Below are 17,269 nucleotides of genomic sequence, written 5' to 3'. Positions count from 1 at the left end.
GGGTTTCGACTCCTCTTTAACTCTTCCCTTTTTCCCGATTTTAATTTTCATACCCCCCTCTAATTTTAGGTTAAAAATTAGGTGCAGCAATTTTAGTTCAACCAAATATCCTTTTCTGCTGTCTTTTTCCTATTAATAGTACTAGTATTTATTATCTCCGCCTTGATCTATAAAACAATTTTGGGGAATTGGGTTACGATTAGATTCATACTCATAATAATATAGTTCAAATAATTAACACATCAATTAGTCACTAAACTAGTTTTATATGTTATATTATTCATGTTCCAAATGTTCAGTCTCAAACGTGCGAGGAGGTGTTGAAGTTTCATATCGGTTATTGGAGGGAAGTTGATCCTTTTATATGGTCTTAAGTAATTCTAACTTTGTTGGTAGCTTTTCGAGTTTAGTTAGGTCTAAGATTTATTTCTTATCATGATATCAGAGTTAGACTCATCTAAATTCTTAATTTGCTTGAAGTTAATCCCTATATTTTATTGTTCACGCTCTAGATATCTAATACTGGACATGAAGGGTTGTTTTCTTCGATGAATCTTTTTTTAAAACAAAAATTGAATCGAGATGTGAAAAAATCTATATTTCCTATCTCATATTCTTTATATATGATATTGGATAATTAGTATCTCATGAACTAACTTTAGGGGTTGAATTCGGCTTAAAGTGTCTTTCTTACACTGCATGGACATCCCCTATTCTCAAACTTAATTTTTATTTTTTTTTAAGTAAAGGAAAAAGTCATTTCATCTTTTTGGAAAAAAATTAAATGATGATTCGCAAAACAATGAGAATTTTTGAAATGGTAAATTTGAAATATGAAGTGTATAGTTGAAAGGGCAATTTGCAGGTTTACCCTTCGATGGGGGTGGTCTTTAATTTTTACCCCTCAAAATGGTGGTTTTTAAATTTTGCCCTTCAGGCAGAATTTACATGGCACAGGCAGAATTTCTGCCCATGCAAATTCTGCCTGTGCGGCCCAAATTTTGCCTCAAGTCTGCCTTACGAAATTCTGCCTAGCAATTTTTATTTTTTTTACCTGAGCTGGGGTTCGAACTCACAACCTCAGGGTGTTAGGCGAGGGGTAAAAATTAAAGATTACCAATTTGAAGGGCAAAAATTAAAGACCACCCCAAATGAAGGGCAATCCGCGCAAAAAAAAAGTAGTTGAAATAGATTGATCATATTTGACGGTCCAATTAACATCGGACAATTCGCAGAATTGGCCTTCTTTTGGGGTGGTCTTTAAATTTTGCCCCTCAAATTGCTGATCTTTAAGTTTTGTCCTTCGCCTAAAACTCATGAGTTTCGGGTTCGAACCCCCGCATAGTTAAAAAATTTAAAAAAAATCGCAAGGCAGAGTTTAAATTTCGCTCTGCCCCCTCTGACAGATTTTTAGTTATGCTTAACTAAAAGTCTGCCGGAGGGGGCAGACTTTGCCTTGAGGCATATATTTTATTTTTTTTACTTTTCAAGACAAACTTTTAGTTATGCCTTAAGGAAAAGTTTCTTCTTATGGGGCATATTTTTAGTTATGCCTTAACTAAAAGTATGTCCCATAAGACATAACTAAAAGTATGCCCCATAAGGCGGAATTTTTCCTTAAGGCATAACTAAAAGTTTGCCTTATAAGACAAAGTCTATGCTTTAAGGAAAAGTTCTGTCTTACAGGGCATACTTTTGGTTATGCCTTAACTAAAAGTCTGCCCCATAAGACATAACTAAACTATGCATCAAGGAAAAGTTATGTCTTATGGGACAGACTTTTAGTTATGCCGGATCCGGCATAACTTTAGTTTTTTCTTAAGGAGTGTATGCCGGATCCGGCATACACACCCCCCAGACTTGCCTTGCGAAATTATTTTTTTATTTTATCCTTGAGCGTGGGTTCGAACCTCAGGTATTCGCCCACCTTTTCAAGCGAAGGGCAAAACTTAAAGACCACAAATATGATGGGTAAAATTTAAAGACCACAAATATAAAGAGCAAAATTTAAAGACCACCCCAAAAGAAGGGCAATACGCTCAGTTCGCTTCTGTACTAAACTAGTGTACGTGCGTTGCACGTGTCAATAAATTAAAATTCTATAAATAAAATTTTTTATGTAAAATATGAATGGATGTCAAAATAGATGCAACTTCTCTGCAGGCGAAAGAAATTGATTTGAATTGATAAAAATAATTAAATTACCAGTAAACAACCGTTTGATCATATAATCATTAGAGCCTGTACCAAAAAAATATAAAAAAAATCATTAGATTCTATTATTAAATAATGACGATATGCTAGATCTCATGATTTATTCACAATTGAAATTGCTGCATGTAGTTAACTTCACAATTCTATTATTAATTTTAATTTTTTAACTTCAAATGTTAAACAACTTCTTTCCACAAGTTTAAACTTTGAAGCTCGTTCTTTTCAGTTTCGCAACCACATCTAATAATAGTAGACTATCATTCAATACACATGAAAAATATAATAAATATTTATGAAAATACGTACAATTTTCTTTTTGCAAACAACTCTCTTTTATCTTTATAAGTATGGTTCCAGCAAAAAAGAGTATTAACATCAACATATTACATATTCACATAGGTGATAAAAACCTTAACAAAAATAGAACAAAATGAATTATAATAAGATTCAGAAAACAAGCATACCCTTAAATTCGAGCTTAATCGGCATGAAGTCTCAATTACATACTCCAATCTTGTTTCGCCTGCACAAGAATGATGAAGAATCAATCGATAATTACTTATATAGATTTATTAGAAGAAGGTAAAAACCCTAATAACAACTCTAAATAAAGAAAGAGGAATTTAGCTCCTAAACCTAAAATTTTGTAACCAAAAAAGTACTTCTTAAGTCTTACTTAACCTAAAAGGAGTTGAACGACAAGCAAATCTAATATCCTACTTAATTGATGATATGCATTTTTAAAACATATGTAGATCTCTCTCATTTTTATTTTTTTTGGAGGGAACATTAATTGGTCAAAATCCCATTTAGTGCATACTACTTTTACGTATCTTTGCATTTAATTTTAACTCGTACAAATCATAGCCAGTAGTTATTGCCATAGATACAAAGCTAGCAAAATATTACCTTAAACTATTCCATAATCTCGTAATGTACTTCGCATGTGTTATTAACTTTTTTTTTTTTGCATATATGTTATATTTTATATAAACCAAAAAGGAAATATTAATAATTAAAAATTTAGTTGATTTCAAAGTCCTAAATTTTAGGTGCATTATTCAAATAAAGAAAGGTTTAATAATCAAATTTTAATGAATTTTTAACTCCTAAATATTAGACAATCATTAAATGACTATTTTGTCTATTGTAAAGTCTTTTAATGAAGGGGAAAAAATTCAATTTCTAAGGCCCTTCGTACTTTTAATATAGCATAGATTAATGTTGTAGTTCGTTTAGTTTCCCGTCAAGAATTTTTTCTCATACTGTTTTGTGTGAAAGAAAAAAAACCAATCTCATCTAAATGGGAAAATGAATAATTAAGGAGCAGAAAAAAAGGACACCTCAGCGGAGGAAACCAGTAAAGTTGAAAGTGAAACTACAATGTTGAAACAAAATGCAAGAAGCATGGAAATATGAGGACTAAATTTGATATATCATTATCATCATATTATACTATCTAAAAACGAAAAAGGGTCAAAACCCTTAAATTATGTGAATTGAACAAAAATGTCCTCAGTTTATAGTTTGGTCAAAAAATGAGTTTAAAATATATGAAATTGAACAAAAATACCCTTATTGTTACTTAATTGGGTCAAAAATGCCCTTTTCATAATAAATATATATTTTTTCCCTTTTAAACACGTTAATTTATAAAAATTTATTTAAAAAAAACCTTTTCTCGTTTCTTTTCTTTTAAAATCCCTTAACCTAATAAAAAAGTGAGAAGTAATATTTTTTTCTTCTTAATCTCATTTTATCAATAAAAATAAAATTACCCATGTGTTTTTTTTAACTAATAATATATATCATATATATAAGATCATAGTAACTCCACCATTGATTTTCATTTAGACAACGGTAAAAATATTTTTCCTAATAAAATAGAAAATATTTTTATTTTTAAATCTTTTCCGAATTAAAGTAGGATAAGCATTTGTTGATGTAATTCTTGGTTTTAAAGTTAAAATGAAAAGGATCAACAATAATTTCATCGATGATATCTAAAGATACTTTATGATTTGAAGCAACGTAATAAACTTTCTTGTTTTTTGGCATTATGATTGTTGTATCTTAAATTAAAAATCAAGGATTATATCAGCAGATATTTATCCTACTTCAATTAAGAAAAGATTGAGAAATCAAAATATTTCCTCTTTTATTAGAAATAGTTTTTATCGTTATCTAAATGAAAATTAATGATGAGATTACCATCATTTTATATATATGACCTATATTATCAGTTAAAAAGGTGCATGAAGTAATTTTATTTTAATTGATAAAACAAGCTTAAGAAGAAAAAAATCAACCCCCACCTTTTTATTAGTTAAAGGCATTTTTTAAAGAAAAGAAACCAGAAAATATTTATTTAAAATAATATTTATTAATAAATGTATTGAAAAGAAAATAAACAATATATTTATTTGGAAAAGGGCACTTTTTACGCAGGTAAGTAACAATAGGGGCATTTTTGTTCAATTTCGTATAGTTTGAGGGCATTTTTGGACCAAACTATGAACATAGGGCATTTTTGTTCAATTTCGCACAGTTTAAGGACATTTTTTTTACCCTTTTGCGTTTTAAAAATGGGAAGCCTCTAATTGAATAATCGAAATATTAATATACCCATCAAAAGTTGATGCACGTTTATGTTTTTTAAGAGTTAAATCATTCATTTAACATTGAATGTATAAAAATGCAGACTTTAAATGTCTTGACATTTTAAAGAAGCTGTTACGATGCATGTATCCAAATTATTTGTATTTTAATGCAAATTCATGTATCACACTTTTGTTACCTTTTTAGGGAAAATTTATATTTTATGTCTTCTCTTAAATTAGATAGTTCAAATTTCAGATGAAGTCGTCTTAATTATCTTAGAAATACAATTGATTTTACAAAGAAAGGTGTATACATTTTGACAGTTTAAACATATTTTGATATGGAGTTTTATGTACATTTTATATCTTAATTGATTTCAGAAACTTGATTAAAATAATTAATCAGCCAATTGCAGAGTTAAATATTGTGTATATTGTTAATATATATGTATGTGTAATAATAACTAATAACTTAATTAAGCAATTAAATGAAAATAAGCACGAACTACTTTTAAAGGGCAGCCCAGTTCACTAAGCTCCCGATATGCGCAGGGTCTGGGAAAGGACCGGACCACAAGGATCTATTCTACGCAGCCTTACCCTGTATTTCACGAGAAAAGTATGAACTACTTTTCTTTGAACAGAATTTAATAAAAAGGTGCAATTTTATTTTCTAATTCAATTTGGAAAATTTCTTTCTGGAAGAATCACTTTCAAGGTTCAAAGTTGTAACATTCAGTATTAATGTGAAAATGATATCCAGTCTTATGTTTCTATTTGTAGTTTGTTCTTTAATTATATAAATATTATTTTTTTAAAATTCTACTGATCTACACGCGCGACGCAGACATTCGAAAACTAGTAATATAAATAGTACCAAAAGTTATTAAGATCCATTAATCAGAGGTAGTTGTAGAATTCGGGGATGTAAGTAAAGTAGGAGCACCTACTTACTAGCCACTCTCTATTAATTTCGTATGACTCCTGAATTATTAATTACTTAGCAAATCTCTAACTAACCAAGGTTATCGGGACCACCTCGCTTCCTACTAATACTATAGGTTTCATATTGTGTACCAGTCGTATTCTGAGCTAAGCTAGGCTAAAAACAGTTTCAGCGAGAATAAAGGCGTTTAAAACAAATTATAATGGTCTATTACGTGTTCCTCGTCGAAAGTTAAACTCGAGTTACCCTAGATAACTCGTAGCATTAGGAACTATTTCAAGTTTTAGTAATGTGTTTTTTTCAGTCTAAACAAATTTTATATCGTCAGATCATCAATATATGTTGCTGCAGATAACAATTCAATGATCATGATATGATAATTTCCAGAAAAAGCAACAACAACATTTTCATGTAACATGCTATAGCATTAGCATTTTTACAAAACTCGTCCATCAAAATAATAGCCAGTGAATATATATTTTTTGTATTTTTTTTTTTTTTGATACATAATAGTGTATAAATTTTATCTAGCGAATGTAATTATATTGGACCGACTGGTCAAATGTGTGCCCAAATATTAATGAGTTCCGCGCTCCAAGCTTGACACTAGAGATTTTCTTTTTTATTTTGGGCTCGTTTTTATGACCATATGATCCATTAGTAAAGGTCGACCAATCGATATGTGGGCTGTCAAAGTCGGATCATCAATACTCCCTTTATTAGCTACATCCCTTTAAGTAGTGCCTTAAGTGGATTAAAAAAATGGGCATTGGTTAATAATAAGTAGATGTTTAGGTGAGCCCAATGCAGGGTTCCCCAAATTATGTTTATACGGGCATCTTATTGAATGTACTTATCTATCGTTTCGATTTGTTTTTTTCAAATTACGGTTCAAACTTTTTTGAAATTCGAACTAAATTATCAAAACCAAAAATGAATTTTATTGATTTGGTATAAACATTTGTTTTTATCGATTACTATCTGTGGCAAGCATTGGGTCTCCCCTTAATCAATAGAATATGTAGTCATCTAACGTTTTCCTTTAATTAACCACAAATTCATTGAAGTAGCTCGAGTATGAACTTAAAAAGAAAAATATATAAACCATCAATTTTGGTTGCTTGGCCAAATGAAAAGATTGCCCATATCTCCGAAATGCATTTCCCCCATATTTTGGCGGCATACCTTTAAAGCTCTCATCTAAACCGACAAAACTTTTTCAGACCCTCAAAGACATTTATATCCGTTTTTCATTTCTTTTTATCTTTCGAGTTTGGGTTGCAATGAGCCCAATGCAGTATCAAGCAAAGCAACAAGGATCTTATGAGCAGATGTTTGTCAAAGTGGTCTATCAAAAAGAGTGGCCCATGATTCACTCCCAATAGCAACTATTCTGGCCTGTCATGTAAGTGGATCAATTTATGGGTTTTGCCTTCGTGGATCTAACCCCTTAGGCTAAAACAAACAACATTGTTATTTGGACTGAATTGTGTTGCAAATTTGTGGACAAAGGCATCCTTATCTATCTAGACCTATTCCACTCGGCATAAATTATTTGTCTTTTATCTTCTGAAACTGAACTTTTGCTCCGCTCTGCATAGGTTCCGTAGGAATTAAAATATGCAATATAAGTTGTGTAGTAGTATTTTTAGAATTTGCTGTAGTGTTCAGAAACTAAAATTATGCTTTTTGGGGCATATGTTCTTTATCCATTTTAGAAAAAGGAAAAAAAAAAAAGAATGGTAGCTAATTTGGTATTTTTGGGTGATTCCGTGTGTTGTGTTTTTTTTTTTTTTTTGAAATACATTATGCGTCCCAACATAAGTTATATAACATTTATATAGTTTTTTATCTTCTGAAATTGAACTTTTGTTTCGTTGGGCATAAGTTCTTTAGAAATTAAGTTATAGTACATCATAAGTTGTGTAGTATTTTGAAAATTTTCCCATGTCCGACATATATCGCAGAATATTATAATGTCAAAATATAAAAAAATACCCCACAATATGTAACTTATGCACCACGAAGGGGGTATTTTCGCCCTCTTATTTTTTACTTAAAGTGTTGAAGGGTACAATTAAAGACGAGGGACAAAAACTAAAGAACACCCCCGAAATAGGGACATTTGTGCGAATGACCCATTGTGCTGCTTCATGCTTGTCCCCGTAGGACTTATGGCAAATTTTAAGTCGTTTTTAATCTTTTAGGAAGTTCTTTCATTTCCTTCAAATGTACTTCATTGTCCATACTGTAATCATAGATGAATTCGTCTCAAATTCTAGCTTGAAGCAAAAACGTTGACATCATCCGGGGTAAATTTCGGTAAAATACGGTGATCTTTTTGGATTCAAGTTTTAACTGTGTTGTAAACTGATTAGATCAAACTAAAGCAACTAGAGATAACTGACTAAATTAAACATGAGTAAAACCAAGAAAAACCAGTAAGCAATTAATCAGAATTGGTTAGATTACATTAAACTATTAAAAATATTGTTTACATACTAGTGTATTTAAGTTTTCTCAAATGACCATATGACATCTGGTACGGAACTCACTAGTTAGGCGAATTCAGATTGGTGTCACGGAGGGCCCATAATTGGTGAAGCTCCCTACCAGGATTTTCTCTATTCCCACCGTTCCAAGCCGAAAACTCAAATTAAGGATGGAGAGATCTCATTCATTCATGATTATATCATTGTATATAAGTTGGACGTTCTTAACAACATGTTAAATGAGGTAGTCAGGTAGGTCCGATTTGTTTAGCTGATACAGTTCGGATTTCGAGAGTCAAATTTCTTTATTTTGATTGTAAATTCGGACATACAATTTTTAGGCTTTTTTAAAAAACAATTAATATTTAGAAACTAGACAAAAAATATTATAAATCATAATAATATTTAAAAGGCATACAAATAAATTGCTACAAAAAAAAATTGTCTTGTTTGACTCTAGAAAAGCCAGAGGAGTAACTAACTAGGAGGGCTCAAACAGAAAAATATATTTTCTCCTCACCAAGTAGATAAAATATTTTACGTTATGCTTGAAAGTTGTGGCAACCGAGGGAAGAAGGTCATATAAAAAACTTATATTTTTCTCCTTATGCCTTCTTCATTATTTGATTTTCCAGTTCCCGTTGACTCATCAAACTACTTTCATTTTTGATCTGGATCTTACACTGCTCATGAAATCACTCAACAACAATTAGTTGAATAATGGACCAAGAAGATGAACTTCCATTAGAGGGGCAACTTCACAAAGTCAAGAACCAAAAAGAAAGAATCTTGGAACTAATTTTGAAACCATATTATTGGTTTAGAATGCTATGTGATGAATTCCACTGGAGCTTTGTGTCAGGTGTGGCTATTATTTATGGTATTAATCAGGGAGTGAGTTCAGGTCTAAGCAAGATTAGTACTCAGTATTACATGAAGGATGAGCAAAAGTTACAACCTTCTGAAGCTCAAATTGTTTCTGGAATAATTCAAATACCTTGGATGGTGAAGCCCCTTTGGGGTCTTTTAACAGATACTCTTCCTATTATAGGATACAGAAGGAGGCCATACTTCATTCTTGCTGGTATGTTTCAAGAATGTGTTTCTGGTGTCTAATTTACTGTATATTTCTCAAGAAAATTGATGTTAACATTAATCATATCTGTTGTATTTGTATGCATCTTTCTTATTTCGAGTTTCTTGAAGTGAATCATCATCTTTGACTGTGCCATTTATTTCTTGTCATCATCTATTATCCATTTTAGTATGCCTGTCTGGTATGTTTCAAGAATGTTTCTGGTGGTCTAATTTACCATTTATTTCTCAAGAAAATTGATGCTAATAGTAATTATATCTGTTGTATTTGTACTTATCTTACTTATTTCATGTTTCTTGAAGTAAATCATCATACTTGACTGTGCCATTTATTTCTTTTCATCATCTATTATCCATTTTAGTATTCCTGTCTGGTATGTTTCAAGAATGTGTTTCTGGTGGTCTAAGTTACCATTTATTTCTCAAGAAAATTGATGTTAATATTAATTATATCTTTCTTGTTTCATGTTTCTTGAAGTAAATCATCATATTTGACTGTGCCATTTATTTCTTCTCATCATCTATTATCCATTTAGTATTCCTGTCTGTTTATATATTTTTTTGTGATTTCAAATTCGAACCTTATGAATATTTAGGTTTGTTTGCTCAGACCAATAACTTCTGAATCGAAATGTTGAAAAAACAAATGTCTTCTTTAACTTATGAGCTTTACTCATTTCAATGTCTTCTGATTTAATGAGCTTTTAACCAACACACCATGTAGGAATAGAACTAAATCCTAGTCTTCATTGGTTAATTTTCCATTAGATGCTTCAAACTTTTGTTATTGCTGCCACTCCTTAGACAGTTTGACTTATTCAGAAGTCTGAGCAAGACAATATTTGTTGCCACTGTTATATAAACCAGCTTAACACTGTCTTGAATGCTAAAATATTTGATTGCTTACTGGCATCATAGCAAAGTTATATGGAAGTTGTTGTGTTTCAGCTATAAATCATAGTATTTCATTTCTCGATGTATCTGTACTTCTGTTGGGATCATATAAGCAAAGAACCATGGAATTAAACCTGCTGGAAAAATCTGCATAAGACACTGCATTTCACCAGCAGCGAGGAAAATGTAGGAAAAGGAAACCAGACTGTGGTTAAAAGGAAGATAAAATCTTTGATGCTTAAGGAATACATATAGATGACAAAAAAACAACAGTTCCGTAAATGTAAGAGAATGGAATGGATGTAGAGGATTCCTATTCTGTCTTAAAAGACATATAGTGTTGGAATAAAATAAGCCCAAATATAGCAATGGATACCGAGGATTCATATAGTTGACCTCAATTAGGTTACCGAGGCATAGTTGACTGATACCCTTTAGTTGGTTCAAGTAGTCAAATAACAGACGAAAAAATAATTCTTTTGACTTACCTCCATTTGTTCTTTAGGTTTTCTTGGTGCTTTTTCCATGCTGAGTCTGTCACTCAACCACAAATTACAACTTGCGTCTGCTTTGTTGTGCCTGACGGGAGCCAGTGCAGCGCAAGCAGTAGCAGATGTTACTATTGATGCCTGTGTGACAGAAAACAGCATAAGCCACCCTTCTCTTGCCAGTGACATGCAAAGCTTGTGTGGAGTGAGCTCTTCAGTAGGGCAACTGATTGGGTTCACTATCAGTGGCTTTTTGGTTCATCTAATTGGATCTAAGGTTTGCTATCTCTTGACTTAATTCAATCATTGTCAATGGAGGAGTATTATTTCTGCTTTAATTTGCAATTTGCTAGTTGGCTAATCATTTATCAAGCCTGAGGAACTGTTCTTGATTCTTTAATGAATCTTCTTAAACGTTTTTCCCTGTTGGATGAAACCACTGGATATTATTCAGATATATTGGTTTGTAGTAATATCAAAATTAAGATATGACAGTCAAACTTTTCTATTACGGCGTTGTTTGTTCAGTTGCTTTTTGGCTACTATAGCGAAATGCTATTATACAGAACATATAATATAACATAACATGAAAATTAGTTCCCAAAAAAAAAAAAAAAAAAAAAACTTGGCTATTATAGTGTAATGTTGTTATAGAGAGGTATGACTATGTATATTCAAATTTGGGGAAGTTATTATCAAGAATTTTTGCCATCATCAGTCTTTTTAGTGGCTTAACCTACTCTCGCTTATCTGTCGAATGAACTTAATGCTGCTGCTGCCTGAGTAGCCTGAATTACTGGTCATTGCCTTTTGTGGCTTGATATTTCATTGTCTCCTGATAGATGTTATCTGGCAGGGAGTGTTTGGATTTTTAAGCATTCCAGCTGTGCTGGTCATTTTGGTAGGAATGATGCTGCACGAATCCTTCATACGCAATGTTGCATACAGGCAGGTATATTTGAACTTCGTACTGCCCTTTGCGCAGTTTAGGGTACTTCTTGATCATTTGTACTTGTTTTTTTAAGGTATGTTTCGGCAACAGGTAGGTCAAAAGTGCTTGGATGCTTGTAAGACTATGTGGATGGCAATGAAATGCAAGCATGTGTGGAGGCCATGTCTATACATGTACATTTCTCTTGCATTGAGTTTGCATGTTCACGAGGGAATGTTTTACTGGTATACAGATGCAAAGGGTGGCCCATTGTTCTCAAAGGTATTTGAATTTTATCTATTCAAAATGCTACTTATGTAGTTGACAAATAACACCCTCACCACAGAATATCAATCCATTTTGACATTTATGCAGGAGATTGTAGGGACCATATCTTCTGTCGGTGCAGTAGGCTATCTTCTCGGAGTTCTCCTCTACCAGAATGCTTTTAGAAACCATCCTTTTCGTTTCATACTTTTTTGGTCTCAGCTATTATATGGTGCTTCCGGACTACTAGATTTGATATTGGTATCACGAGTGAATTTGCAGTTTGGCATCCCTGATTATGTTGTTGCTGTATCCGATGCAGCAATTTCTCATATGATTGGGCGTCTAAGATGGATGCCTCTTCTTGTACTCAGTTCAAAGCTTTGCCCCTCCGGCATTGAAGGAACTTTCTTCGCTTTGCTAATGTCGATTGATCATGTTGGCAGTCTCACAGCATCCTGGGCTGGAGGTCTGTTACTTCACACCTTGAATGTCACAAGAACTCAATTTGACAACCTTTGGATAGCAATAGTTATCCGGAGCTTTTCGAGAGTCCTTCCAATTGGCATTCTGTTTTTGGTGCCAAGCAGTGATCCAAGTGCTTCTATTCTACCAACTGAGATGTTGAAGACTAAAAAGGGCGACAATGACTTGGGCACTCAACAACTGGAGATGACACCGCTAGTGACCAATGTCCATCAACATTTAGTAGATTTATGAGTGCAATGCCAGCAAAGTTATATTTATCTGGTATGGCTTTAGCTTAGTTTGATGTTACAAATGATCTTGTAATTTCTTTTATAAAGTGCTTATAACATTAAGTTTTACGCTGGCAGCCAGCCTACCGCAACCCTCCTCCTTTGTCCAGGCTTGGGTCTGCCCTGCAATGTGAGCGATCTTAATCAAATTGGGATTCATTTAGCCGACCCTGACCTATTTGGGACTGAGGCGTAATTGTTGTTGTTGCTGCTTGTAATATCAAGATATCCAGCTCAAGAATTGAAATGTGCTAATATGGTTGGCTCTTCTGGCCTTGTTGTGATTTCGAGGAGAAACAGGAATCATTTTGTGGCTGGAGGGCTTAGGATTAACCACTTTAAAATCTTATTTTATCGCTGCCTGTCTTTAAAAATTACTATTATAATATGTTCGTTGTCCTTACATAAGGACGGGCTCGGTTATCGAGACATTCTATTGTGAGCCTGATGCCTGTTTTCATATGCTTGTAAAGAATATGCCAATTTGTTTTTTTGGCTGTCACTATTGTTGACTCTGACGAGATAATTAAGCATCAATATTTTTTGAGTCACACAAAACAAATATTCATCATCTTCTTCTCTTTTCTACATAGAAAACGTAGCAGTGTTGTTATAGAGATTCATTTTCCAGGAAACAATTGAAATTCATCTCTTGTAGTCAATATACTGTTTTCACAGTTTAGAAAATGATTGAGAACTGTTACATCATGAAGAGAAGTTTATGGGATATTTTACACTTAATTAAACAGTCTTGACAATAACTGTCACCATAAAACTCAAATAGTTATCTATGTTAAGCAAAGTAGTAAAGAAATCACCGCCAACGAGTCATTATTGGCCTTTAGAAATTTCTGTCATTTACATGAAACTGCAGGTTTCTTTTGCAAATCCCACTTGTGACTGCTTTGTATCGTATATGACCCTAGTGTTCCTCTGCTGAAAATTTCCAATAATTCCAATCTCATATTCATATTGGAGGCTTGCCAGAGCCAAACAGGCCTGAGATGCATCACTCTTCACAAAATAGAAAACCCCAGCAACATCCACTTCCATCTGAGCACCACCCTCAAAATATATTTTAATTGTTGGAATGTTCACTTCTTCATATGTAGAGAGGTCAAAGCAAGTGTCAAGAATTGAAAAACCTGGTGCTAAAGGGTACCCTGAAAATTGTTTCAAGAACTCAGCCTTAACAGCTTTGTAAATGGAAGGAGGAAGCCTTGTAATAACCGTGCCCGAGTCAATGAGAAATCCACTTTTACCAAAACTTGAATCTTGAACAGCAACCCCTCCAATAGTCATCCCAGTTAGATTGAGGAAATAGAAGCTAAAAAGCTGTGGATTTGGAACCATTTTAGTGTAAGATATTGGTGTAGAGTTCTTGAAAACTGAAGTATCGCCCCCGAATACTAGTGAACCAGAGGACTCGGCATCAGTCGAAGGCAAACAATAGGAGAAAACACCTCCAAACACATCAGAAGTTTGAGATATTAAAGAAAGATCACTCCTTCCTAATCCCATAAGACCTGAAGCTAAACCAAACAGTCCTCTATTATTCCTCCCACAGCCAAAAACAAAATTGTCAACTGAACTGCTTCCAAGAACTAAATGATCCTGGCCAAGTTCACCTTTAGTGTAGGATCCATCTCCATAACTTACAAGGTAATCACAACTTTGTGAATTAGTCCCACATAATCCTGAATTCCCCGTTGCAGATTCAAGAGACTGACAGGCTGATGAATTGCACGCGACTGATTGAAACGAAGGAGAAATTGTGGGGTTGAAAAGGGGTTCTGGTTGATTGTAACACAATCTACAAGGTTGGCATTGCACCCAAGTTAGATCACTTCCTGTGTCTACGATAACTGTCATATTTCGACCGCCTAATGTCACGGTGACAATGTAATTTAAAGTCTGCATTGAGACACCTGAATTGATAGGAATTTGAGAGGCCTCAACTTGTTGAGAAGTGATATTCTTGATAAGGGATTGTATCCAACGAACTCGAATATCATCAGCTAGCAATCTTTTCTGCAGCCTTTTGTTCAAGTCACCTCTTGATCTAAAGCAGTAATCTTTGTGCTTCATTTCCAGTATTATTGCTCCATTTTCATTTCCTGGAGAACCACAGATGATAATAGTTTATGTTAACAACATTGGTCACATACTGTTTACTTTATAGGGATTGGAGAATTTATGAAAAGTTGTGAATTTTTGATAGCAGATCCCAAGAAAGAGTTTGATAATAAACATATTGCTATTAAGCTAAATTAACAACCATAGTACAATTTTTTGTTTTTGACAGAAAACTGGAACTTGCATTCCATCAAAAAGGGATAGAAGGGTTTGAATCATCAGAACAAGCAGAATTTAAGATTTGAACTACAATCCTGAGATAATCCAAATATCAGATAATACATCAAAACAACAACTTTTTTTTATTGAGATAGTCATCTTTCTATATCATCAATATGTCTACAATGGCTTCTTTTTTTTTTTTTTTGCAATAGACTCACTTGATTTTTGAGATGAACAACTTGGCTTATTATGGTTGTGCTGTATCCTTTGAAGTGTTTTGAGTGGGAGAAATAGTTCCTCATCTCCATGACCAAATGGTCCTAGAAATAGCAGAGCAAATACAATGGAATATAGACAAAGTGACATTGTTTTTTAAGCACTATTTCCAGCTTTTTTTGAAGGTGAACACAAGAAAGGTTTAGAATAAGCTATGGAGTAAGTTAGGAGGAGGAGAAAAGAGTAGAGAGAATGAGATTCTTAGGAAATGGACTTAGGCATGAGAACAAAAGGAGTGGGGCTGGGGGAAAGGGGACCCCACAAATGCATGAGAAATTATTGGGAATTCACGTGCATATACTTGGGAAAAAGAAAGTGATTTTTGTTAGAGGAGTTGTGTGTTTTTGGACAATGCGGGGTACTTAGCTTTCATGAGGCTTGTTAATCAGAAATAGTAAAATTTTATTGGTTGGTCCAAAGACATCTCATGGATAAGGACTCGGGAATTAAGGAGCCGTTTGGACATATGGTTTGAAACCATGACATGAAATCATGATTGAAATTATATTTGGACATGCAATTTGGATTTCTTAAGTTGTATTTTTTCTTATAGACATAAAAACCCCACAAATTGTGAAAACTATCAAAATATTCTCAATTCTTATACAATCTTACCAAATGAGCAAGTCATAGTTCATAACAAAACTAATACGCTACTAGAAGGCCTTTCTAAAAAATACAACATCAATTGATCAAACTTTAGTTTAATAAAAAAGAGAATTTAACATGAATAGTAATGTAACTACTCTTTAATATAATCCTCCCACATGGTAGACATAAATAAAAGTTGGTGGGAGTAATTGTTAAAAATATCTACCAACGTATGGGTCTTTTTTTTACAAAATATAACTGTCACGACCCAACCAGAGGGCCATGACGGGCACCCGGAGCTAACCTCCCGAGCACCTCTTCTCATACATCTCATAATTATATATAGGTGGACCACAAAGATAACTCATAACTATCATAATCTGTAAGGGCATGAGTCTAAAAGATAAATGCACATCTATATAATCATCCTCAACTAAGCCCATATGCACAAGCCGACAAGGCTGTCCAAAATGATACACAAAAATATGAACCGATGAGGTTATAGAACATCTAACTATATACATCTGTCTAAGAGCCTCTACATAAAGTGCATGAAATCATAAAAACGGGACAGGACCCCGCCGTGCCCAAATATGCACACAAAAGAATAATACCACTAGATTGCAGCTCCGAAGCAAGTGGAGCGCTCCTGAGAAATCGCTGATGAAGCACCTATAGATCTGATTCGTCTCTCTGCCTACCTGCGGGCATGAACGCAGCGTCCCCAAGCAAAAGGACGTTAGTACGAATAATGTACTGAGTATGTAAGGCATGAATAACAACATAATAAAGATATGGAAAGTATCATAAGATAAGAGAGATAACTTGTACATCTGATGCCTCTTAAGGTGGACGTCACGCATGTTTAGCTTTAAAAAAAAACATTTTTCATACATACACACACACACACACACACACACAGATATATATATATATATATATATATATATATATATATATATATATATATATATATATATATATATATTGTTGCGGATCGTGCAACCCGATCCATGTATCATATCATCCCGCATCCGGAGCATCCTGTGTCCGGGGTAACATCATAACCTGCCCACTGCAGTGGTGTGCAGTTCCTGCCCGACCGACTATAGCGCGGCGCGGTGTGAGAAAATACATACATATATATAAAGTATGCATGAGTGCCCAAATAAAAACTACGACTCTATCGGAGTGACGTAAGGTCGGTAAACCTCCGATTATCATTATGGAGCTATCATCATGAACATATCTCACCTTAAAGGAACAAAATCATAAGATGAGATCGACATTAATGATTAACATCAATAATCATGAAACAAGCTTAATAATATTATGAGAACATCAAGAACTATAAGTTTTGGTATCATTAGAAATGGAATCATCATCATCATCATAGGGAACTTTTATCAACAATACCAT

The 17,269-nt window shown here is 33.5% G+C and overlaps 2 protein-coding genes across 6 annotated transcripts; one reads left to right on the top strand and one right to left on the bottom strand.

Annotated features, from left to right (window-relative positions):
• Positions 1-8,737: 8,737 nt before the first annotated feature.
• On the top strand, positions 8,738-13,247 carry LOC132633093 (probable folate-biopterin transporter 3). 5 transcript variants are annotated; one of them, XR_009579557.1, is made up of 7 exons: positions 8,738-9,336; positions 10,747-11,006; positions 11,586-11,681; positions 11,772-11,942; positions 12,036-12,396; positions 12,518-12,677; positions 12,768-13,247. XR_009579557.1 is itself a non-coding variant. In XM_060349312.1 (6 exons), exons 1-6 carry the CDS (start codon positions 8,973-8,975, stop codon positions 12,553-12,555), a joined length of 1,290 nt encoding a protein of 429 aa, XP_060205295.1. In that variant the 5' UTR covers positions 8,738-8,972; the 3' UTR covers positions 12,556-13,247. The 5 variants fall into 5 exon arrangements, 3 of the variants coding, with proteins under 3 accessions (XP_060205295.1, XP_060205294.1, XP_060205293.1); XR_009579556.1 differs by having other exon boundaries at positions 12,764-13,247; XM_060349312.1 differs by having other exon boundaries at positions 12,518-13,247.
• Positions 13,248-13,393: 146 nt separating this feature from the next.
• Positions 13,394-15,468, bottom strand: LOC132633095 (aspartyl protease family protein At5g10770-like). The gene is made up of 2 exons (XM_060349313.1): positions 15,202-15,468; positions 13,394-14,802 (listed from the first exon to the last, which is right to left on the bottom strand). Exons 1-2 carry the CDS (start codon positions 15,347-15,349, stop codon positions 13,544-13,546), a joined length of 1,407 nt encoding a protein of 468 aa, XP_060205296.1. The 5' UTR covers positions 15,350-15,468; the 3' UTR covers positions 13,394-13,543.
• Between the last annotated feature and the right edge of the window lie 1,801 nt (positions 15,469-17,269).

The sequence above is a fragment of the Lycium barbarum genome, chromosome 3 (assembly GCF_019175385.1).
Source record: "Lycium barbarum isolate Lr01 chromosome 3, ASM1917538v2, whole genome shotgun sequence".
NCBI lineage: Eukaryota > Viridiplantae > Streptophyta > Magnoliopsida > Solanales > Solanaceae > Lycium > Lycium barbarum.
Note: the sequence above shows the minus strand (reverse complement) of the source record. Positions and strands in the feature narration are given on the sequence as shown.

Bases quoted from the DNA above. Each gene is read 5' to 3' on its own strand.
- LOC132633093 (XM_060349311.1), top strand. From the start codon at position 8,973: ATGGACCAAGAAGATGAACTTCCATTAGAGGGGCAACTTCACAAAGTC. The intron at 9,337-10,746 runs GTATGTTTCAAG...TTTGTTCTTTAG, and splicing joins GCCATACTTCATTCTTGCTG to GTTTTCTTGGTGCTTTTTCC. The intron at 11,682-11,771 runs GTATATTTGAAC...TTTCGGCAACAG, and splicing joins GCAATGTTGCATACAGGCAG to GTAGGTCAAAAGTGCTTGGA.
- LOC132633095 (XM_060349313.1), bottom strand. From the start codon at position 15,349: ATGTCACTTTGTCTATATTCCATTGTATTTGCTCTGCTATTTCTAGGA. The intron at 14,803-15,201 runs GTGAGTCTATTG...GTGGTTCTCCAG, and splicing joins TTGTTCATCTCAAAAATCAA to GAAATGAAAATGGAGCAATA.